We start from the raw sequence: 26,621 nt of genomic DNA, 5'->3' as shown, positions 1-26,621 counted from the left end.
TTGTGTGTGACCCTTTAAATGCATGAGCTGCTGCTCCCGCCCCCCTTTCCAGAAGAGGGTGGAGCTTTAACAGCTCAACAACAACAAAGCTGGAGAATCTCACGCAGCCAAAATGAGGATTGTCAGTAACAGTGTTCAGCCTTACATTGTTCAAACCGGAGTCGACACTGATGGAGAGACTCAGGAAGAAGTTACAACTTTTAGATGTTTCTGAATGGTTAGTGGATAAATTTATGTAGTTGCTGTGGAGTTGATTCAACTCATCCACTAGCATGTGCCGTCATGTTCATCTTTTGTGTTGAATTGACCCTCGTTTGTGAAGCAGTCCGGCGTAAAATGACGGCATGACAACAACACTCTACTACAACAACTCTTCCTCTTCTCTAAAGCAGCCCAACATGGCCCCGCCCCCTTTGTTGAGTGTTGTCGGGGACGGGGTTTATGTAAATTTTAGGGTTTGTGATGTCACTAACCCCGGAAGAAGTTCGTTGTAGTCTCTACCAGCCATTTGTTGTAGTCCTTAAACAGAGAATTATTTAAAAGAAAATATCTCTCTTTGCATTGAACTTTGAGCGTCGTAACTTCACAGATGTTGCTCAAACAGCAACATTACACACTAACTAAAGTTAAAAAAGTGAAATCATAATAAACCACCCCTTTAACTTGAGAGAGCACAATGTAATTTATCAGCACAATCTTTGTCTGACAGAATTCTTATAATCAGAAATGTCACCTTTCTAAAAATGAAGAAGCACTAGGCTCAAACTGCAGTATTCATAACACAATGTGCCTGAGGATCTTCCCTATGGGGCTCAGCTAACATAGAAACGCACGGCCACCAGTCCCAGTCATACCCATGCATGAGCATGCTTACATTCATACTGTATATTCATCATGTGTCAGCAGTTGCAGTCTAAGCGTACATATTCATGGAGTCACACCACCATATTGTCTGCATAATGCAGCACCTTTCTGTTAACACAGAGGACGGAGGTAAACCACACATGCTGCTTTTACCCTCATCTCACCTTTTCTGCATTCATGTGATCAGGCAATGAAAACGAGAAATGTTCCACATGCCATTATGAAAAAAGCACACCGTGATCTGTATTCTTTAGACCTGTGATCATTCTGAAAGAACATGCTGCCCTTGGGGCTTTCAGCTCTTTATTTCTGATCGTCTCTGCAGAGGTGATCACACTGACAAATCTACTTTGAATCATTCATATTATTTTTTAAGAAGAAAATCCAGTTAATGTTTTAATAGTATTGTTTTGTGTAGTATTAAACTAAACTAAAATGCATTTCATGACTCTAAAACCAAACTAAGGGTGTGTTCACACTTGGCAGGTTTGGTTCAAATTAAAATAACCTTTGGTGAGATTGCTCTGTTAGTGTGCTTCATTTGAATGAGTGTGAACGCCACATCTAAACTTGGGGGAAAAAGAATTCAAAAAAATGTAAAAAAAAAAATCGAAATGTCCAGTGATGCAATTACTTAAAATACATGCAAATGAACAATATATGACGCATCATGTGCAGCTCAAATTTATTTACAAATAATTTCTTCTGCATAACATTCATTTCTAGCAGCAAGAAATTTCTCATCAAACAGAACAAAACTGTATTGTTTTGTTTTCATAAGCACAGTCCAGCAATAACCAGTGAAGCTCCAGCTGTCAGTGTGAATGGGGCACAGCTTTTTATCACTTGTCGATTGATCAAGTTGCGTCTGGTGAGCATGTCTGCAGTGCATACTTGAACACCGTAAGTCGACAGGTATGCAGACACAAACTGAAGCACTCACGGACACAAAGACCTGACCTTCAGATATCTGAAAAACACTTCTAGAGCTATTTGATGCAAAATAATAAGTGTTATTTCACAGAGACTGGAAATTCTATTTTTATGATGGACTAAGTGAAAACGTGTTTAGGGACAAAATGTCCATCTGTTACCATCCCAAAGTCGTTATGAGCTTTTATTTCATTTTCTTTTCTTTTTTTGAGATCCACTCATCCATCCATCCATCCATTGTTTTCTGTCTCCATCCATCCATCCATCCATTGTTTTCTGTCTCCATCCATCCATCCATCCATCCATCCATCCATCCATCCATCCATCCATCCATTGTTCTGTCTCCATCCATCCATCCATTGTTTTCTGTCTCCATCCATCCATTGTTTTCTGTCTCATCCATCCATTCATCCATCCATTGTTTTTGTCTCCATTCATCCATCCATCCATTGTTCTGTCTCCATCCATCCATCCATTGTTTTCTGTCTCCATCCATCCATCCATCCATTGTTTTCTGTCTCCATCCATCCATCCATCCATTGTTTTCTGTCTCATCCATCCATCCATCCATCCATCCATCCATTGTTTTCTGTCTCCATCCATCCATCCATCCATCCATTGTTTTCTGTCTCCATCCATCCATCCATCCATTGTTTTCTGTCTCCATCCATCCATCCATCCATCCATCCATCCATTGTTTTCTGTCTCCATCCATCCATCCATCCATCCATTGTTTTCTGTCTCCATCCATCCATCCATCCATCCATCCATCCATCCATCCATCCATTGTTTTCTGTCTCCATCCATCCATCCATTGTTTTCTGTCTCCATCCATCCATCCATCCATCCATTGATTTCTGTCTCTATCCATCCATCCATCCATCGTTTTCTGTCTCCATCCATTCATCCATCCATCCATCCATTGTTTTCTGTCTCCATCCATCATCCATCCATCCATCCATCCATTGTTTTCTGTCTCCATCCATCATCCATCCATCCATCCATCCATCCATCGTTTTCTGTCTCCATCCATCATCCATCCATCCATCCATCCATTGTTTTCTGTCTCCATCCATCATCCATCCATCCATCCATCCATTGTTTTCTGTCTCCATCCATGATCCATCCATCCATCCATCCATTGTTTTCTGTCTCCATCCATCCATCCATCCATTGTTTTCTGTCTCCATCCATCCATCCATCCATCCATCCATTGTTTTCTGTCTCCATCCATCCATCCATCCATTGTTTTCTGTCTCCATCCATCCATCCATCCATCCATCCATCCATCCATCCATTGTTTTCTGTCTCCATCCATCCATCCATTGTTTTCTGTCTCCATCCATCCATCCATCCATCCATTGTTTTCTGTCTCCATCCATCCATCCATCCATCCATCGTTTTCTGTCTCCATCCATTCATCCATCCATCCATCCATTGTTTTCTGTCTCCATCCATCATCCATCCATCCATCCATCCATTGTTTTCTGTCTCCATCCATCATCCATCCATCCATCCATCCATCCATCGTTTTCTGTCTCCATCCATCATCCATCCATCCATCCATCCATTGTTTTCTGTCTCCATCCATCATCCATCCATCCATCCATCCATTGTTTTCTGTCTCCATCCATGATCCATCCATCCATCCATCCATTGTTTTCTGTCTCCATCCATGATCCATCCATCCATCAATTGTTTTCTGTCTCCATCCATCCATCCATCCATTGTTTTCTGTCTCATCCATCCATCCATCCATCATCCATCCATCCATTGTTTTCTGTCTCCATCCATCCATCCATCCATTGTTCTGTCTCCATCCATCCATCCATTGTTTTCTGTCTCCATCCATCCATCCATCCATCCATCCATCCATCCATCCATCCATCCATCCATCGTTTTCTGTCTCCATCCATCCATCAATCCATCCATTGTTTTCTGTCTCCATCCATCCATCCATCCATTGTTTTCTGTCTCCATCCATCCATCCATCCATCCATTGTTTTCTGTCTCCATCCATCCATCCATTGTTTTCTGTCTCCATCCATCCATCCATCCATCCATCCATTGTTTTCTGTCTCCATCCATCCATCCATCCATCGTTTTCTGTCTCCATCCATTCATCCATCCATCCATCCATTGTTTTCTGTCTCCATCCATCATCCATCCATCCATCCATCCATCCATTGTTTTCTGTCTCCATCCATCATCCATCCATCCATCCATCCATCGTTTTCTGTCTCCATCCATCATCCATCCATCCATCCATCCATCGTTTTCTGTCTCCATCCATCATCCATCCATCCATCCATCCATCCATTGTTTTCTGTCTCCATCCATCATCCATCCATCCATCCATCCATTGTTTTCTGTCTCCATCCATCCATCCATCCATCCATCCATCCATTGTTTTCTGTCTCCATCCATCCATCCATCGTTTTCTGTCTCAGTCCATCCATCCATCCATCCATCCATTGTTTTCTGTCTCCATCCATCCATCCATCCATCCATCCATCGTTTTCTGTCTCCATCCATCTATCCATCCATCCATCCATCCATCCATCGTTTTCTGTCTCCATCCATCCATCCATCCATCCATCCATCCATCCATCGATTGTTTTCTGTCTCCATCCATCATCCATCCATCCATCGATTGTTTTCTGTCTCCATCCATCATCCATCCATCCATCCATTGTTTTCTGTCTCCATCCATCCATCCATCCATCCATCCATCCATCGTTTTCTGTCTCCATCCGTCCATCCATCCATCCATTGTTTTCTGTCTCTATCCATCCATCCATTGTTTTCTGTCTCCATCCATCCATCCATCCATTGTTTTCTGTCTCCATCCATCCATCCATCCATCCATCCATCCATCCATCCATTGTTTTCTGTCTCCATCCATCCATCCATTGTTTTCTGTCTCCATCCATCCATCCATCCATCCATTGTTTTCTGTCTCCATCCATCATCCATCCATCCATCCATCCATTGTTTTCTGTCTCCATCCATCATCCATCCATCCATTGTTTTCTGTCTCCATCCATCCATCCATCCATTGTTTTCTGTCTCCATCCATCCATCCATTGTTTTCTGTCTCTATCCATCCATCCATCCATCCATTGTTTTCTGTCTCCATCCATCCATCCATTGTTTTCTGTCTCCATCCATCCATCCATTGTTTTCTGTCTCCATCCATCCATCCATCCATCCATCCATCGTTTTCTGTCTCCATCCATCCATCCATCCATTGTTTTCTGTCTCCATCCATCCATCCATCCATCCATTGTTTTCTGTCTCCATCCATCATCCATCCATCCATTGTTTTCTGTCTCCATCCATCCATCCATCCATCCATTGTTTTCTGTCTCCATCCATCCATCCATTGTTTTCTGTCTCTATCCATTCATCCATCCATCCATCCATTGTTTTCTGTCTCCATCCATCCATCCATCCATTGTTTTCTGTCTCCATCCATCCATCCATCCATCCATCCATCCATCGTTTTCTGTCTCCATCCATCCATCCATCCATCCATCCATCCATCCATCCATCCATTGTTTTCTGTCTCTATCCATCCATCCATCCATCCATCCATCCATGTTTTCTGTCTCCATCCATCATCCATCCATCCATCCATCGTTTTGTCTCTATCCATCCATCCATCCATCCATCCATTGTTTTCTGTCTCCATCCATCCATCCATCCATCCATTGTTTTCTCCATCCATCCATCGTTTTGTCTCTATCCATCCATCCATCCATCCATCCATCCATCCATCGTTTTCTCCATCCATCCATCGTTTTCTGTCTCCATCCATCCATCCATCCATCCATCCATCCATCCATTGTTTTCTGTCTCTATCCATCCATCCATCATCCATCGTTTTCTGTCTCCATCCATCATCCATCCATCCATTGTTTTCTGTCTCCATCCATCCATCCATTGTTTTCTCCATCCATCGTTTTCTGTCTCCATCCATCCATTTTTTTCTGTCTCTATCCATCCATCCATCCATCCATCCATTGTTTTCTGTCTCCATCCATCCATCCATCCATCCATCCATCCATCCATCCATCCATTGTTTTCTCCATCCATCCATCGTTTTCTGTCTCCATCCATCCATCCATCCATCCATCCATCCATCCATCCATCCATCTATCCATTGTTTTCTGTCTCTATCCATCCATCCATCCATCCATCCATCCATCCATTGTTTTCTGTCTCCATCCATCCATCCATCCATTGTTTTCTGTCTCCATCCATCCATCCATCCATCCATCCATCCATCCATCGTTTTCTGTCTCCATCCATCTATCCATCCATCCATCCATCCATCCATCCATCCATCGTTTTCTGTCTCCATCCATCCATCCATCCATCCATCGATTGTTTTCTGTCTCCATCCATCATCCATCCATCCATCCATTGTTTTCTGTCTCTATCCATCCATCCATCCATCCATCCATCCATCCATGTTTTCTGTCTCCATCCATCCATCCATCCATCCATCCATCCATTGTTTTCTCCATCCATCCATCGTTTTCTGTCTCCATCCATCCATCCATCCATCCATTGTTTTCTGTCTCTATCCATCCATCCATTGTTTTCTGTCTCCATCATCCATCCATCCATTGTTTTCTGTCTCCATCCATCCATCCATTGTTTTCTGTCTCCATCCATCCATCCTTCCATCCATCCATTGTTTTCTGTCTCCATCCATCCATCCATTGTTTTCTGTCTCCATCCATCCATCCTTCCATCCATCCATCCATCCATCCATCCATCCATCCATCCATCCATCGTTTTCTGTCTCCATCCATCCATCCATTGTTTTCTGTCTCCATCCATCCATCCATCCATTGTTTTCTGTCTCCATCCATCATCCATCCATCCATCCATTGTTTTCTGTCTCCATCCATCCATCCATCCATCCATCCATTGTTTTCTGTCTCCATCCATCCATCCATCCATTGTTTTCTGTCTCCATCCATCCATCCATCCATCCATCGTTTTCTGTCTCCATCCATCCATCCATTGTTTTCTGTCTCCATCCATCCATCCATCCATCCATCGTTTTCTGTCTCCATCCATCATCCATCCATCCATTGTTTTCTGTCTCCATCCATCCATCCATCCATTGTTTTCTGTCTCCATCCATCCATCCATCCATCCATCCATCCATCCATGTTTTCTGTCTCCATCCATCCATCCATCCATCCATCCATTTTTTCTCCATCCATCCATCGTTTTCTGTCTCCATCCATCCATCCATCCATTGTTTTCTGTCTCTATCCATCCATCCATCCATCCATCCATCCATCCATTGTTTTCTGTCTCCATCCATCCATCCATCCATTGTTTTCTCCATCCATCCATCGTTGTCTCTATCCATCCATCCATCCATCCATCCATCCATCCATCCATCCATCCATCGTTTTCTCCATCCATCCATCGTTTTCTGTCTCCATCCATCCATCCATCCATCTATCCATTGTTTTCTGTCTCTATCCATCCATCCATCATCCATCGTTTTCTGTCTCCATCCATCATCCATCCATCCATCGTTTTCTGTCTCCATCCATCCATCCATTGTTTTCTCCATCCATCCATCGTTTTCTGTCTCCATCCATCCATCCATCCATCCATCCATCCATCCATCCATTGTTTTCTGTCTCTATCCATCCATCCATCCATCCATCCATCCATTGTTTTCTGTCTCCATCCATCCATCCATTGTTTTCTCCATCCATCCATCGTTTTCTGTCTCCATCCATCCATCCATTGTTTTCTGTCTCTATCCATCCATCCATCCATTGTTTGCTGTCTCCATCCATCATCCATACATTCATTGTTTTCTGTCTCCATCCATCCATCCATCCATCCATCCATTGTTTTCTGTCTCTATCCATCCATCCATCCATCCATCCATCCATCCATCGATTGTTTTCTGTCTCCATCCATCATCCATCCATCCATCCATTGTTTTCTGTCTCTATCCATCCATCCATCCATCCATCCATCGATTGTTTTCTGTCTCCATCCATCATCCATCCATCCATCCATTGTTTTCTGTCTCCATCCATCCATCCATCCATTGTTTTCTGTCTCCATCCATCCATCCATCCATCCATCCATCCATTGTTTTCTCCATCCATCCATCGTTTTCTGTCTCCATCCATCCATCCATCCATCCATCCATCCATCCATCCATCCATCCATCTATCCATCTATCCATTGTTTTCTGTCTCTATCCATCCATCCATCCATCCATTGTTTTCTGTCTCCATCCATCATCCATCCATCCATTGTTTTCTGTCTCCATCCATCCATCCATCCATCCATTGTTTTCTGTCTCCATCCATCTATCCATCCATCCATCCATCCATCCATCGTTTTCTGTCTCCATCCATCCATTGTTTTCTGTCTCTATCCATCCATCCATCCATCCATCCATCCATCCATCCATCCATCCATTGTTTTCTGTCTCCATTCATCCATCCATCCATCCATCCATCCATCCATCCATCCATCCATCCATCCATCCATCCATCCCTGTTACTTTTAAGATCTGATAATATGCATCACCATTGGGAATTCAACTCATTATCAGGGGCTTACAATAAGACAATCAAAATACCACAATAACTGCATGAACTGATTACTCAAGATCCTCCCGATTTAATTAAAATCACAGGAGATAATTATTAAAAATATTGTTTACAATGCTCGAATCATCTCCCATAGTCTACTAGAAAACTCTACTTATGGCCACACTGTTTTAAACAATTGTTTTACCAAACAGGATTTCAAAGGGGAAACCAGCCAACTATCAACCTCGTTAACAAATTCCGTCAGTAATTTCAGTGACAGAATTAAGAAGTTCGAAAGCTCACAGTTCTGAATTTTTTCTTCACTAAATCCTGTTCATGTCTGTCATCAACTCAAATGAATTAAACCTGACTACAGAAAAAGGACTACATCCATGCAAGAATGCAAGAGAAAAAACGAGAAGACGGTTGTAATATTCTACTTTGGGGGAATCATTGTGCATCAGAAACTGAGTGAAAGACATTAGCAACTTATTAAGTCCATGAGCAGTGCCTTGATCAAAGCAAACAAGCTCATCTTTTAATGCAATTGACCATGAAAGCCATTCACTGTGGGATTAACTACTTCTCCTACTGCAATAACATGTCTGGTTTGATTTTGAGGGAACGCCTATATATTTCTTAACTGTTCAAATGGTGTACAAAACCAAATGTTTATTTTATCACAGTAACTAGACTTCAGAAAACTCCAGACATTCAGCATTAAATTTTTAAAGAGATATTGCTGAAGACGGACAAAATTGATTCAAGTTTGAACACGGTCAACAGTTAAGTCTACTGAATATAAGTATAACTTACAACTCTGCTACTGGATTGATAAGGACAACATGCCTGTTGCGTCATGTCTGCAAAACAATATTATGTTGCTTCTTGCATGTTTCGCAACACTTTCAAAGTGAAATGTCCAGTGAAAGAACATTCAGTTTTATCTTAAAGTTGTTGTAAGCATCGCAAATAGTTCGGAATTGAAATGTCCAGTGAATGACGCTAAAAGGTTAATGCTCTATCGGGTTTGAAAATAACACTTACATTAAACCTGACCGATAGAGTTACCAAAAGCAAGCATGTGATAAAAACACTTTTGCTGAAGCAACCATGTAATTTCAGCTGCTTCTGCAAGTCTTTGAGCTCTGTTTCACGAGACTCATACCCGAGCGCTTCACATCACAAGAGCAATGCTTTATCAGGTGAGCTGCAGAGCAAGTTTACTACACTGCCCTCCAAACATTTGGAAACACCCCTGGCAAAGTGTTTGGACGATATCAGCATAAATCCTTATTGTGCAAATACATTAAAGTAACTTGACATTATCATTGAAGACCAGCAATAATAATTTTCATTTTGATTACATAATAATGGCATTATATACATGTCAAAGTCAGACATGCCCCTTTGCCAGCTGTGATGCTGGTTACTGGATTAAACTTGGCCCAGGTTTGTAAAAGATTTTTGGGTCAGCACACCTTAATAGCTTCAACAATTGATTGCCAATTAAGTTTAGAATACAATGAACCAATTAGAACCCAGTTTAGGTAAGATAGTTAAGTGATGCCCCCTACAGGCTTAAATATTACATCCTCCAAACATCAACATCCTATTCTCTTAGAGAGACACCATGTTAACTCCATGAGGTCTGAAAATGCGCCAGCACATTTTGCAGGATTTTTTTCACATTGCAGCAAAACAGACTTAAAATACTCCGTCATTTCTTGTCATAGAGACATAAGTAATATATCAATTGAAACTATAGAATGTCTTCTTTTATTTGTGTACACTCAGAGTAAAAACACAATGTTGTGCTTTTTGTAAAAAAAAAAGAAAACTAACATGATGCGTGATCTCTCCTCTCCCTCTGAACGAAGTCCAATCTGATAGTTCTCAGAAAATGAACTGTAACTTATGAATACTAATGACAAAAAAAAAAATGACACTTACGTCTAAAGAAATGTTGAAATGTCAGGTTTTAAATCGTGCAAGTCAAATCGAAAACAATGCAATGGTTAGCGATCTCTAGAAGACATGCCGTTAGTTCCTAGTTCCTTTTCTTCTTTAGAATAATTTGTGGACTAAATGTGCACAGAGAGCGCCCTCCGGCTGCAAGTATGAATTGAAAACACAGTATCCAGCACTCATAGTGATGACAATAAATATTACTTCTCAGTATAGAAAATTGACATAAATATATAAGAATCCATCAATATTTCTCCAAATGTGCATGCTTTTAAGCTAAAAGCCTATATGAAATGCCATAGAGGTAACATAATTGTTCAGACACTTTTCATCACAGAAATACATTATATTTTAAAGAATATAATAGAATACCATTATTTTAAATTGTAATAATATTTCACAGTATTGCTGTTTATGATGAGCTGAGACATTATTACAGAGGGTTTTTTTCACAGCCTACCTGACTGAAAGGCCTCATTAATATGCAAGTCATTTCAGGTCATTATTATGTGATTCTTTTGTCTTCTCAGGTGAGAATGCACCATTATTCATGCAGATTCACGCCTCCACGCATACTGTGTTTCTTGACAAAAAGTGTCTTACAAAAACTAAATCAATATATTGTTTTATATGAAGGAGTAGGCAGCATAATTTTTACATAATTCTGAAGCAAAAACTCTAGTCTACAACCTCCAATACCCAAAAGTCTTGTGAACACAGATTTAATATACTTTTTTTGGCCTTATTTCAGTGACTTAAGTTTTTTGTTTTTTCAATAACCACGCATAAACATTATTCCTTCAAAAATACAAACATGTACATACATGTTCCTCACATATTATTGTAGCCTAGTTTGTGCTGAATACAGTGTAATGACACTTTTGTCATTTATATGTTTATGAACAACTTAAAAAAGCACAAATGTCAGGGCATGTCAAAACTTCTCCAGGGCCCAAATCAGCCTCAGACTCCAGAGGGTTAAATACCAAATACATAGCTCAGAAAAATACCATAGGAAACAAAAATAATAAAAATGAACAGAAAACATATACTATTATTGAACATAAAATATGCTCAAATACAAATAACATTACGGCCTACATTTTGTAAAAATGTAGGTAGAGGCATGCTTTCCAGGTTATTTTGCAGCATGTAAACAAGATATCTACTGTGAAATGTCAAGCACACATCCAGAGAGGGGGAATTAGATTAAATCAATAAACAAATAAGCAGGTGAAAGTACCAGAAGACTCATAAGATCTGCGATACACTCAAGACTGGTTTTGTGCGCACATATTTTAACATAATGTGAAGGACATGAAGGAGAATTAATTATTAAATTACTGTACAGCATAATAAACAGTCTAAGCAAGCATCTCTAGTATTTTGAGAATGGAAAATAATCCATGTCTTGGTTTATTTGTAGTAAACATATGTGAAATTATATTTTAAATAATTGTTTACAATATGAAGCATTGATTTATTTATTTTTATTTTATTTGTTTTTTAATTAAAGTATGGAAGTTTGTTTCCGCAAAGGTAATTGCAACTTTCACACAATTCTGACTTTTTTTTCTCAGAATTGTGTGTTATAAAGTCAGAATTGCAAAGTCAGAATTGAGAGATATAAAGTCAGAATTGCATGATGTAAACTTGCAATTGTGAGAAAAAGTCAGAATTGCAATATTATATATATTATATCACACAATTCTGACTTTATAAGACACAATTACGAGTTTATATCATGCAAATCTGACTTTATAACTGGAAATTGTGAGTTTATATCACAAATCTGAGAAGTGAAATTCTGTGAAATTATATTTTAAATAATTGTTTACAATATGAAGCATTGATTTATTTATTTTATTTTATTTTATTTTTTTAATTAAAGTATGGAAGCTTGTTTCCGCAAAGGTAATTGCAATTTTCTCACAATTCTGACTTTTTTTCTCAGAATTGTGAGATATAAAGACAAAATTGAGAGATATAAAGTCATAATTCATGTTATAAAGTCAGAATTGAGAGTTATAAAGTAGGAATTGTGAGATATAAAGTCAGAATTGAGAGTTATAAAGTCAGAATTGAGAGTTATAAAGTCAGAATTGCATGATGTAAACTTGCAATTGTGAGAAAAAGTCAGAATTGCAATATTATATATATTATATCACACAATTCTGACTTTATAAGACACAATTACGAGTTTATATTATGCAATTCTGACTTTATAACTGGAAATTGTGTTTATATCACAATTCTGAGAAGAAAAGTCAGAATTGGGTGTTATAGTCAAAACTGCGTGATAAAAATTCATAATTTTCTCTCAATTGGAATTGCAACTTTACATCTCACAATTTTGACTTTATATCACGCAATTCTCACTTTATAACTCGCAATTGCAAGAAAAAAAAGTCAGAATTGTGAGATATAAAGTCAGAATTGAGAGTTTTAAAGTCAGAATTGAGAGATATAAAGTCAGAATTGCATGATGTAAACTTGCAATTGTGAGAAAAAGTCAGAATTGCAATATTATATATATTATATCACACAATTCTGACATTATAAGACACAATTACGAGTTTATATCATGCAATTCTGACATTATAACTCACAATTGCAAGAAAAAAAAGTCAGAATTGTGAGATAAAACGTCGCAATTACCTTTTTCATTTTTTTTTTTTTTTTTTTTTTTTTTTATTTCGTGGCAGAAACAAGCTTCCATATAAAAGCTACTTACTGTGACTTTGCCAAAGTAGGAAGCTTTTTTATATTTAACAGGAAAACTGTTCCAGGTCCATATTACTCCATTTGCTGAATGCTATTTGCCATTCAAGATATCTTACCTTGAGGCAAGCATGATGACACTGTGTGTTTACTCTGTCTACTGAAGCCCTGCTGTTAGTGCAATATGAAAAATGTACGTGTGGTGAACGCAGCCAAGTTGCGATCAGCTCAGCACGAGCTGCTCATATTTGCTGCCGAAACCCCTCTGTAATGAAAGAAACTGAGCCGGAGAGAATGAGCGATAATGCCCATCTATTCAGGCCTGCTGTTTCTTGGCAAATGCTCAGCCTGATGAGCTCCGCCTCCATCTTTACCTTCAAATATTATCTCACCATAACCAGCAGGAAGCCTCAGGGGCAAAAGGGAGAAGGGAATCTTATAAAAAAACAGAAGCTTTAAACACAATAGGAGAATAAACAGCAAATATTCCCAGCACTTTATAAACACTGATGCAGAGAGAATAAGACGTGCAAACACATTCATTCAGGCGGGATGCGACAACAAACACCTAACTTGATATTTTCTCATTATTCAGGAAGGCAAACAAATAGAGAAGGACTTGGATTTTTCCAATTATACAGTAAATAACTCTTTTGAAGTGACTCTTAGAAGTGAACGGGCATTCTTCACATGTGGAATGAAGAGTTTGTTTACGGGCCACAGGTTTTCTGTCAGCCTCAATTTAGTTTTAACAGCTACAATATTCAATAACGGCCTCTTTGATTCTGAAAGTCTCAGTAAGTATATATATATATATTTTTTTTTTTTTGTAGTACACTGAACTCTTACCTCAAAAGTGCTAGTGAACTGTATTTCCTCCAGATATGACCCCGTAAAAAAATATTTTTTTATTATTAATTTAAAAATGTAAGTATTAAGCCAAAAGAGAAAATGAGAAAAATACATGTAACTCCTGATTTGTGTTGAAACAAATAAAGAATCAATTTAATCAACAAGTAAACATTTATCTATAAAAATGTAAATAAACAACAAAAAGTAGTATATAGTATTATTATTATTTAAAATCATAATAAAAATAATTAAAAATACAGAATGAGCAGTTGGTTATATCTTTATGTGATTTAAGTAAAGGCAAACAGACATCTTCACTTATATACCCCACACCTCTCTCTTTATTTCTGAAAATGTCTGATGGATGATGTGTACAGTGATGGCTGGAAAGGAAAAGCACCCAAAAAAGAAAACACACAATAATAAGCAGTTTATGATAATACAGTCTATGAAGCCTCTATATATCTATGCATTTTAAACAACTCTAACCACAGTTATAATAAATCATATTTATTTCCTATTCTTTGGTAAACAGTATAATAGATTGAATATACTGAAATAAATGATCAACATTCATTTCCTATATTATATCATGTATTATCTTTAACCCTATTGTTTTCAGTCAATTTAGACAGAAACGTAGATTTTTTTTTTTTTTTTTTTTTTTTTCATTATTATTATTATTATAATTATTTTACTTCATTGAAATTTTAAGAAACTTTCATGGCACTTGCGATGAACAAAAATAAAATGAATGAAAAAAAAAAAAACTGGACCTGGTTAGAAAAAGCTAAATGGTCATAAACAGTCACACTTGTGATCTAAGTGGTCAAAAATGTCCTTAAGTTATGAATGGGAATATATAAGAATTAACAATAAAAAAAAAAAAAAAAAAATAGAGAGCATTTTTTTTTTTTTTTAATGTAGAATCTATACATCAGCAATGATAAAGTAGTCACTGATAATGTCTAAGGGTCCTATCATACACCCAGCGCAATTCGGCACCAGGCGCGACACAAGTGTTGTTTGCTAGTTTCAGCCTGACGCAGTTATCATTTTCACGTCCGGCGCCATGTTGTTTAAATTGCAAATGCATTTGTGCCCATTTTTGCGCCCATGGACATGCTGGTCTGAAAACGAGGTGTGTTCAGGTGCATTGTTGGCGTGTTGCTATTTTGAGGCAACCGAAAACGACTGTGTGATTGACCAACTGAAACCTGGTCTAAAGTCAATGGCGCAATTTTTTATTTTTTTATTTAAAGAGCGTGTTAGCAATATGCACCTATATGGGGGTGCATAACGTAAATAGCGAATCTACCATGGCGCGAGCGCAACTGGCTTTTAAAGGGAATGGAAGATGAGAATCTGATTGGTTTATTTCACGTTACGCCCAAAAACACACCCATGACTCATTAAGAGAATAGGGACAACCCTTTTGGATCATCACCAACCATTTTTCCCGTCGTTAAACCAGATGGCACCAATCCAACTTCCTTGCATTGGAGTTTAAATCACTTTGCTCAGTTTTCACTTAAATGTACACTCTAAAAAAATGCTGGATTAAAAACAATCCCAAACAAACCCAGTGATTGGGTTGTTTTAACTCAGCAGTTGGGTTAAATGTTTGCCCAACCTGCTGGGTAGTTTTATTTAACTCAACTATTGTTTACAAATTACTGTATTGCTTGCTTAAAATGAATTTAATGAATAATAAACATTAAACATTTATTAAATTGCTTATTAATAATTGTTCACCTTTTGATTGTTATTGTTGCCTCTAGTAATTATGTGTCTGATTTTTAATTTCCAACATATTTTGGGTTCATTTTAAGCCAGACATATAGTCATGTTTAAACAATAGTTGGGTTAAATTAAACTGCCAACATTTTTCATTTTTGGCAAACATTTAACCCAACCACTGGCCCAATTAGCCCAATTACTGGGTTAAAAATAACCCAATTGCTGAGTTAAAAATAACCCAATTGCTAAGTTAAAATAACCCAATTGCTGGGTTAAAAATAACCCACTTGCTGAGTTAAAAATAGCCCAATTGCTGGGTTAAAAATAACCCAATTGCTGAGTTAAAATAACCCATGTTAAATTAACCCAAATGCTGGGTTAAAACAACCCAAATGGGTTTGTCCACTTTCAACCCAACTTGGGATGTTTTTAAACTAGCATTTTTTAGAGTGTAGGATGAAAACAAGATAAAGGAAAAAACACAATAGTTGAGTTAAATAAAACTGCCCAGCAGGTTGGACAAACATTTAACCCAACCACTGGGTTAAAATAACCCAATTGCTGAGTTAAAACAACTCAGTTGCCGAGATAAAAAAACCCAATTGCTGAGTTAAAAATAACCCAATTCCTGAGTTAAAAATAACTCAATTGCCGAGTTAAAAATAACCCAATAAAATAGCCCAATTGGTGAGTTAAAAAATAGCCAAATTGCTGGGTTAAAAATAACCCAACTGCTGAGTTAAAAATAACCCAATAAAATGGCCCAATTGCTGCGTTAAAAATAACCCAACTGCTGAGTTAAAAATAACCCAATTCCTGAGTTAAAAATAACTCAATTGCTGAGTTAAAAATAACCCAATAAAATAGCCCAATTGGTGAGTTAAAAAATAGCCAAATTGCTGGGTTAAAAATAACCCAACTGCTGAGTTAAAAATAACCCAATAAAATGGCCCAATTGCTGCGTTAAAAATAACCCAACTGCTGAGTTAAAAATAACCCAATAAAATGGCCCAATTGCTGCGTTAAAAATAACCCAACTGCTGAGTTAAAAATAACCCAATTCCTGAGTTAAAAATAACCCAATAAAATAGCCCAATTGGTGAGTTAAAAAATAGCCAAATTGCTGGGTCAAAAATAACCCAACTGCTGAGTTAAAAATAACCCAATAAAATGGCCCAATTGCTGCGTTAAAAATAACCCAACTGCTGAGTTAAAAATAACCCAATAAAATAGCCCAATTGCTGCGTTAAAAATAGCCCAATTGCTGGGTTAAAATAAACCAATAAAATAGCCTAATTGCTGAGTTAAAATAACCCAATTGATGAGTTAAATTAACCCAAACGCTGGGTAAAAACAACCCAAACGGGTTTGTCCACTTTCAACCCAACTTGGGATGTTTTTAAACTAGCATTTTTTAGAGTGTATGTTTTTCTAATATTTGTATTTTATTTATACAGAATTAAATGGTGCATAATTTAGAGGTGAATATAGTACCATGATATCCCCCAAAAATACAAAAGAAATATTGTTGAAACAAAACATAGTGCATTCATTTATTTTAAAGAAAATGCTATTATTATCATCTACGTTCTGTTTTGACCGCTGAGATCACAAGTGTAAGTGAGTTACTAAGGCATTGTGAATGAATTTTACAAAGCCTTCATAATACACTGCATATACAGGCTTCATGGAAACTGATTTATTCCTGTTTGGAGGTCAGTTATCAAGAGAAACAGATCTGAGAATAGCAGCACATGAGCAGGCAGAAGATAGCACTGTCAGAAACACCATTTCCTTTGGACCCTTTCGTCCTGATCAAACACAGATTATTTGCAAAGCTCCAGATGAATTTAAAGGCAGTCTTAACAAACAGATGATTAAGAAACAGCATGCAAACACCCAGAGCAAACACAGCCTCAGCTCCAACTTTATGACTTCTTTCTAAGCCTGTAATGTGGTCTGCCCAGTCCAAGCAGCGGTGCGATGTAATCGCGGCTCAGAGCGGAGCTGCAGGGAAGTGTACAGACATAATCGCCTCCCTTCAGGGCGCCTGTATCAGCCTTCATTTCATGCCGGATAACCAACTCGAGTCACGACGGCACACCTGAGATTCTCTCTCTCTTGCTCACTTTAAATAGCTGTTCTCTCTGAACTGAAACCAGCGCATGAGCACAGGCACTCCAAAGCCATCCCTCCCTATACATTAGCCTCTTCAGTCATATTTATCAGCACTGCTGAAACTGGCACGGCCGATCATCAACGTCAGGATGTCAAACTAAATATTAAATCAGCAGTTTGGTTTTCTATTCATTTTCTATGGAGTTAATACAAATAAATAAATACTTTAATTTCATTTATTTATTTACTAACTTGATAAACTATTTAAATAAATAAATTATAAATTAATAAAAAATAATCTATTTTAGTATTTTCTAATATAATGTATTTAAATAATACATTAATTTTGTTTATTTACTTGCGCACTTATTTCAGTAACCATAATTTATTTAATTAAATAAACTGCAATAAAAATATTTATTTTAGCATTTTTGTATATATGTGGTTAAATAAATAATTAAATAATACATTCATTTTATATTTACTTGTGCACTTATTTCAGTGACCATAATTTAGTTGATGAAATAAATTATTACAATGAAACTATTTATTTTAGTATCGTCTTAATGTTTGTTTATACAGATTTACTTACTGAGACAAATAAATAATTTTACTTTTATTTATTTATTGACAAAAAAAATGAAATACATTTTTTTTTTTGTATTTTTTATACAGATTTATACAGATTTACTTGGACAAATAAATAATTTAAATTGTATTTATTTATTGACAAAAAATATATATTTTTGTTTTTTTAGTTTTATAAATAAAAAAATACATTAATTTTATTTATTTACTTTATGTATTTATTTACTTTTATGCACTTATTTCAGTAAGCATAATTTAGTTAATGAAATAAATTATTACAATAAAACTATTTATCTTAATATAGTTTTAATGCAGTACATTTTTTATAGTTACTTACTTGGATAAATAAATAATTTTACTTTTATTTATTTATTGACAAAAAAATGTATTCTAGTATCACGTTTATGATCATATTTCTTTATTTACTTGTTCACTTATTTAAGTAACCATAATTTATTTAATGAAATTAAATATTACAGTATTGATTTGATCTTTGATCATACACAGTAAATTAAAAATATATATATATACTTTTTTATTTATTTATTGAAAAAATAGTGAAGTATGTTTTTCTAGTATTGCTTTTATAATAAATAAATAAATAAACAAACAAACAATGCATCCACAAAGGATTCCATTCTTTTCCTGTGGGTAATAATTACTGATAATCATGATATTCACAAAACACCAGTATGAATAATTTTAACCCTGTGTGAAAAGTGGTACATTGCAGTAGCTGAATACAATTATGAAATTACAAGTAATAATACCATTAACTATAACAAAAATGTGATAATTACACCAAGCTGGCATTCCATTTAGTCAATTTACCCATTTCCTCGAATCACCTTAATATTTTTTATACATATACGTGTGTGTTATCTGTAAACATCAAGATGGACGTCTGATCTGATCTGCAGTCAGTTGATAATGTCATAAAGCACCTGCAGCTGTCAGAAGCTGAATGAGGTTACAGACGTTTTAGCACGATGAACTTTCCATTTGTTCAGCATGTAATATTTCACACTCATTTAGCTCTGATAATTAGACTGTGTGAATTCTGCCTCAGGAATTACAGCTGCAGAGCTTTTAACAATGCTGTCAAGCCCAGATAAATCCAGCTATTTTTTTTAGTTAATAAAATCCATGTTTTCCATACGAGTCATTTTAACTACATTTCTTTGGGAAATCAAAGTGAAAATGCTATTATGCTTAATGTGTGAAGAAGAGAGGTCATTTCAGTTTCTGCATGCTGAGATAATATTCAAAAAGCCATATTCAGAAAAGCTACTATAAGCCGTATATTATGCAATAGATATATCATATATCTCTTTCTTTATGTCTTTATCATTTCCATAAATATCACCTAAAGCCCTCTTGAACTGTGCATATGTCTGATCCACCTTTTCATGATGGTAAACCTCAAAAGTTACATAGTAATATTTCATAAATGTTGCGTTAAGCACCGCTTGAGATAACTGTATAATCCTTCAGTGCTCTATTGGCAAAGCAGTTTAAAGAGACCCACCACCAGCACTACATAGTGCACACTAAAGAGACATAAAAGCTGCAATAATGAAACCCAGAGAGAAACCTAAAGAAAGTGAGCTTGTCCATTACAAAAAGACACAAGAATGTGATTCAGAAGTGGAAGAAAAGCCAACAGGGACCCCAGAGAGAGCCATCAATACAGCTGACACACATCTACTGCAGTGCTTTGGCCTCCAGTGAGGAGGTTTATGTGAGAGCAGACTGTGGGATCGTGAAGAAGAGCTTGCCTGAGTGAACTCCTGCTCTACCTATCCTGATGGACAGCTCGTCCTCGTCCTCCTCACACAGGCCAGCCATAGAGTTCTTCTTCTTCTCTTTGGTCAGTTTGGCATCAGGTTGCAGAGCCAGAGCCATATGAGGGTCCGTCCCGACACCCTGCAAAAAACAATGAAATGGATAGATGTAAACGCATTCCAAATGGCATTGCTTTGTGAATTGTGAAGCATTCAGTGAGATCTCAAATTCAATAAAAAGCCCACATCTGACATGCTAGATTCAAAAGCCTTGCCCTTTAAAATTCTTGTACCTTGTGTTTTTGATTTACAAACATTATTGAAGGCACAGTCTGACACTATTCATCTAGATGTCAACCAAGAAAATATCTACCTACGCAAACAAAACGCCAATGGGGGTTCAGTCGCTGATATCGAACCTATATATATTTGTCTTTAAAAAAAATTAGCTTTTGAAAACGGAAGCATGGTGAAATTGCAGGCATCCATTTCAGAGCTGTCATTAATAAAGAACCTCAGGCTGTTGCATTCGCTCTCAGTAAGTAAAGGCATAGAGAGAGAAGTAACATTAAGATGTTTACCACGGGGTAAAGTCTATTGCAAAACAAAAACACAAATGCCTCTAGGCTATAATTGAGCGGAGTAATGAATGACACACTAATAAATGTTTCTCTACGTTCAACAAACCTTTTAATATGGTAATTAAATACATTATATAATTATGTATCACTCTGTGTGCATGACCAACCACCATTAAAAAAAAAAAAAAAAGATATACTCTGCAAACAATTTTAAATTAAAGGGGTGGTTGATTATGATTTCACTTTTTTTAATTTTAGTTAGTGTGTAATGTTGCTGTTTGAGCATAAACAACATCTGCAAAAAGTTCAATGCAAAGAGAGATATTTTCTTTTAAAGAAATCGCTTTTTAAGGACTACAACAAACAGCTGGTAGGGACTACAACAAGCTACGAGTTAGTGACATCACAAACACTAAAATTTACATAAACCCCGCCCCTGAGAACACACAACAAAGTGGGCGGGGCCATTTTGGGCTGCTTTAGAGAAGATGAGGAGTTGTTGTAGTAGAGTGTTGTTGTCATGCCGTCATTTTACGCCGGACTGCTTCACAAACGAGGGTCAATTCAACACAAAAGATGAACATGACGGCACATGCTAGTGGATGAGTTGAATCAACTCCACAGCAACTACATCAATTTATCCACTAACCATTCAGAAACGTCTAAAAGTTGTAACTTCTTCCTGAGTCTCTCCATCAGTGTCGACTCCGGTTTGAACAATGTAAGGCTAAACAAAATCCTCATTTTGGCTGCGTGAGATTCTCCAACTTTGTTGTTGTTGAGCTGTTAAAGCTCCGCCCTCTTCTGGAAAGCGGAGCTCATTTGCATTTAAAGGGACACACACAAAAACGGCGTGTTTTTGCTCACACCCAAATAAGGGCAAATTTGAAAAGCTATAAAAAATGATCTGTGGGGGATTTTGAGCTGAAACTTCACAGACACATTCTGGAGACACCAGAGACTTATATTACATCTTGTGAAAGGGGCATTATAGGTCCCCTTTAATATATCAGTTAAACTTTGCTGTGACTTCACTGAAACTGCTGCAAGTAAAACTCCTCTCAAAGCAAACACCTTAATAATGTCATCTTCTATTCACTCTGATGTATGTGGAGAGCCACTGAACTGGCAGAAAGAGGCAAACCATGATAGAGTCAAATGGTTATGGGAAGATGTGAGCGTAACCGCAGAGAAAAAAAGCTTCTGTTTTGAAATAGCATAATGTTTAGCTTCCATTAGAGCAGAGGGAGATGTCGCTTCTTATATTGATTGTTCGCTCTTTATGGCTAAGTGTTAAAATCAACTAAAAGCATTAGAAAACAGGGCTACGTGGGACACTTCCTGCACTCGACTGTCGCAGCTTTAATAACATAGCGAAGGTGGGAGGGGCGTCAGACTCCTGATGCTGAATGACAAAATAACCTTTTAAAATTTATACACTACACGTTTGAGTACATAGTGTACAAGTGCACAGTGTATAGTGTGTAATTTGGGACAAAACTTTAGAGTGCTTTTAGGGACTTTACAGTCGGTCAGGCTGGAGACCAGGAAAAAAACTATTTAAAAAAAAATCAGTTTAAACCATTCTTTTTCAGCTGGGTTCTTAAGTAATTATTTGATGATGATGATGATGATGATGATGATGATACTACTACAAATAATAATAATATTTATGTATTTATTTATTTATTTATTTTGTAAGTAAATATTTGATAATTATGATGATGATACTACTACAACAAATAATAATAAAAATAATATTTAGTTATTTAGTTATTTAAATATTTGATGATGATGATGATGATGATGATACTACAAATAATAATACTGTTATTTAAAAATTTGATAATGATGATACTACTACAAATAATAATAATAATTATTATTTATTTATTTATTCATTTATTTAATTATTCATTGATGATGATACTACACATAATAATATTTATTTATTTATTTATGCAAGTAAATATTTGATGATGATGATGATGATGATGATGATGATACTACACAATTTTATTGATTATTATTATTATTATTATTATTATTTGTATTATTGTTATTATTATTATTATTATTATAAAAAAAATATACACTATCATTAAAAAATCTGGGGTCAGTACAATTTTTTTTAAAGGAATTAATACTTTCATTCAGCAAGGATGCATAAAATTGATCAAAAATGACAGTAAAGACATTTATAATGTTACAAAAGATTTCAAATAAACGCAAATATCAAAGAATCCTGAAAAAGATGGATGGATGGATGGAAAGTTTAAGCCATTCTTTTGCTGGGCTTTTGAAAGTACTAATTTTGAAAAAAAAAAAATCTGTTCAACCTTCAAGAAATGTAAATATTAAAATAATGATTATTATAACTGCTATCATTGCTATTTAATGTAATAGCCTATATATATATATATATATATATATATATATATATATATATATATATATATATATATAGGCTATTACATATATACACCTTTTTATGCGCAATCACCTGCTTTCCCATTATCTATGCATTTTTTCTTTAAACTTTAAATATGGGTCAATAACATCACATATGAACATAATATTCATATTCAGCCACATATTTATTATAAACACTGGCAAATCTTGCATTTACTTGAATGAATCAATGAATGAATGAACGGTGACTGCAGGAAGGCTTCCAAAAGATTCACATCAATAGTGTCTATTCACTTTAAAGCCTATATCTGTCTGAAGACACTCACGTCACCTTGCGTTTGGCAAAGAAATCAATAACAGCTCTTTCAGGCAATCCAGGAAAGAGTTTGAAGTCTGAAGTCAAAAGCCTCTTATCTCTAAAATTTAATATGAAGGAAATGCCAATGTCAAAACCACAGGTGAAAGAATATCAGAAATTCACTAAAAGCAATGTTCTGCATTAAATACAAGCACTGAAGAGCTCTATATAGATTATGTCTATAATCAAAACACCAGGACATTCTGTGCGGCAGAAAGAACAATTCATAACTCAAGTTCAAAATATGCCATGGGGTCCTTCAATATACGTCTGACTGACGTACGCAAATATATGCAGTGCAATCATGCATCGTTGATCAAACAAACACAATCAGTCTCCTCAATTGTATATTATCTGAAGTATGTGAGCATTTGACGCATGAAGAGTGAGCAATAATTCAGAAACAAATGCATCAAATGTTTAGATCAGCTTAATCAAGAAAACAGCAGTGAGAAGTGTAATTTTTTTCAAATGTTTTCTTCTACGTTAGTTTAATATTCAGAGAGAACTTAAGAAATATCATCACACAGTCTTAGCAGAGAAGAAAGTGTGTGACCTACAGCAGAATGTCACTGCTCCTCATTCCGGATGAAACATGATTGTAAACATTGATGCGTGATTCTTTGAGAATGGCCAATGCCCAAGCTATTAACCTCTTTCACTTCTAAGACAAGATTGACAAAATCTCATCAGCTCAGACCATACACACACACACACACACACACACACACACACACAGATGAAGGGCACTAAGGCAAAGGAGCAAAGCAAAGCATCATTATACTATTTTTGTTACAGATTTGAGATCAGTCTATGCACGAAAAGACAAAATGAGCACCTAAATAAGAGAAAAACAAGAGTGTGTTTATGTTTCAATAAATAAATTCTGTCAGTTTCCCAGCTGGTGCAAGATATCCAGAAGCATATGACTGTCTTGAGCTGTGACATAAAAGATAGCAGACAGAGAAAAATATAAGTCTTCTTAACATTTTTAAGAGTCCATTTTGACGGAAAAGAAAGAAAACATTTTAAAGGGGTGGTTGATTATGATTTCACTTTTTAACTTTAGTTAGTGTGTAATGTTGCTGTTTGAGCATAAACAACATCTGCAAAGTTATGATGCAAAGAGAGATATTTTCTTTACAGAAATCGCTTTTTAAGGACTACAACAAACGGCTAGTAGGGACTACAGTGAGCTTCTTCCTGGGTTATGACATCACAAACCCTAAAATTTACATAAACCCCGCCCCCAAGAACACGCAACAAAGGGGGCGGGGCCATGTTGGGCTGCTTTAGAGAAGAGGAAGAGTTGTTGTAGTAGAGTGTTGTTGTCATGCCGTCATTTTACGCCGGACTGCTTCACAAACGAGGGTCAATTCAACACAAAAGATGAACATGACGGCACATGCTAGTGGATGAGTTGAATCAACTCCACAGCAACTACATCAATTTATCCACTAACCATTCAGAAACATCCTAAAAGTTGTAACTTCTTCCTGAGTCTCTCCATCAGTGTCGACTCCGGTTTGAACAATGTAAGGCTGAACACTTTCGTCATTTTGGCTGCGTGAGATTCTCCAGCTTTGTTGTTGTTGAACTGTTAAAGCTCCGCCCTCTTCTGGAAATGGCAGCAGCTCATTTGCATTTAAAGGGACACACACAAAAATGGCGTGTTTTTGCTCACACCCAAATAGAGGCAAATTTGACAAGCTATAAAAAATTATCTGTGGGGTATTTTGAGCTGAAACTTCACAGACACATTCGGGAGACTTATATTACATCTTGTGAAAGGGGCATTATAGGTCCCCTTTAAAATTGTTAAACTTTTATATACTAGCATAGAGCTAAAATATGTGGACTAAATGCCACAAAACTCCAATTCATAAATCTTCATTTTATTCTATTATGCTTTTCCGGATACTACCTTTAATACAGTCGTTTATGAATGTAAAATGTCTGCAGAGTTTCAAATATCAAAGTGCAGATAAATGGAGTTATTGTCTCCTAAAAGAAAGAAGTGATTCTGAACTGCATGAAACGAGTCTTCAGTAATTCCAGTCTCACTTCCTGCTCAAACCTACGCAGGTTTGTAACTAATTTGCATAATGCCAATCTATGGTCGCCATTGGCTAAAGTTGGCTGAGACTGGAAGAGTTTGGTTTGTGTTGTTCATTCGAGAAGTTGCTGTTTTCTGCTGCCAAAGCAAATCCACTTTAATGCACTTCTAAAGGATGAAATTGATACGGTAAAACTGACGGCATCGTTACTGATCGTATCGCTGTGTATCAAGTGATGAGGAAGAGCTGAAATTCAGATATGGTGATGGGTGTTTGGTTTCTGCAAGCACTGTAAGTGATCGACCAATCACAACAGGCAGGGCCATCTAACCAATCAGAGCAGAGCAGGCTCTCAGAAAGGAGGGGTTTAGAGAGACAGAGTCCTTGATCGAACCATTTCAGACACTGTGAGAAAAGAGCTGATGCTATAATGTATATTATGACAAAATTAATGTGTTTTTTTTGTTTTTGTTTTTTTTTAACTTGGTTGCATGTAAACCTATTATATGAGACTCCAAAACATAATAATGAACCTTTAAAATAGCATAATAAATCTTCAAACTCTGGTCTACATAACCCTCAAGTTTGTCTATGCATGTGAGACATGAGAGTCTGATTATATACCTGCAATTTATTACTCTTATCTAATGTCCTCACAATCTCAGACCATTTATTGCATTATGATTGCATTGTCAAATGAAATGCACACAGAGTTCTCAAACAAAATCATACTTTATTGTTGAAATAACATGTGCAAGCAGTGTCTTCTGTTTTCTAAACACATCACATTTTCCTCTTGACTAATATATATGTTCAATATCATATCGACTGATAGTTATGAAGAAACAAGCTTGTGAAACCCACACAGGGAAAAACACATAGAAGCTGAATGTCCAGTATTTTACTGGAACAAGCGGCGTCACAAAATGATTGCTCCGTTTAATCACAGACAGCGCGTCTGTGCATGGGTGGCAGCACGCAAGAAATGCATCATGTTTGTCATCATCTGTCCTTTGTTTGTGGGTAAGTTACGAGCGCTGACGTACGAATCA

The 26,621-nt window shown here is 36.5% G+C and overlaps 1 protein-coding gene across 3 annotated transcripts in view; it reads right to left on the bottom strand.

Annotated features, from left to right (window-relative positions):
* The window catches only part of LOC125255090 (zinc transporter ZIP11-like), a 168,979-nt gene that overhangs the window by 69,143 nt on the left and 73,215 nt on the right, over nucleotides 1–26,621 (bottom strand). For 2 of the 3 annotated variants that reach the window (XM_048170052.1, XM_048170053.1), the window contains exon 5: nucleotides 20,156–20,303. In XM_048170052.1, coding sequence (XP_048026009.1) covers nucleotides 20,156–20,303 — 148 coding nt within the window. The remainder of the gene's footprint in view (nucleotides 1–20,155; nucleotides 20,304–26,621) is intronic. The other variant, XM_048170054.1, reaches the window with a different exon arrangement.

Source organism: Megalobrama amblycephala, linkage group LG20 (genome assembly GCF_018812025.1).
Source record: "Megalobrama amblycephala isolate DHTTF-2021 linkage group LG20, ASM1881202v1, whole genome shotgun sequence".
NCBI lineage: Eukaryota > Metazoa > Chordata > Actinopteri > Cypriniformes > Xenocyprididae > Megalobrama > Megalobrama amblycephala.
This window is presented reverse-complemented; position numbering and strand designations above follow the sequence as displayed.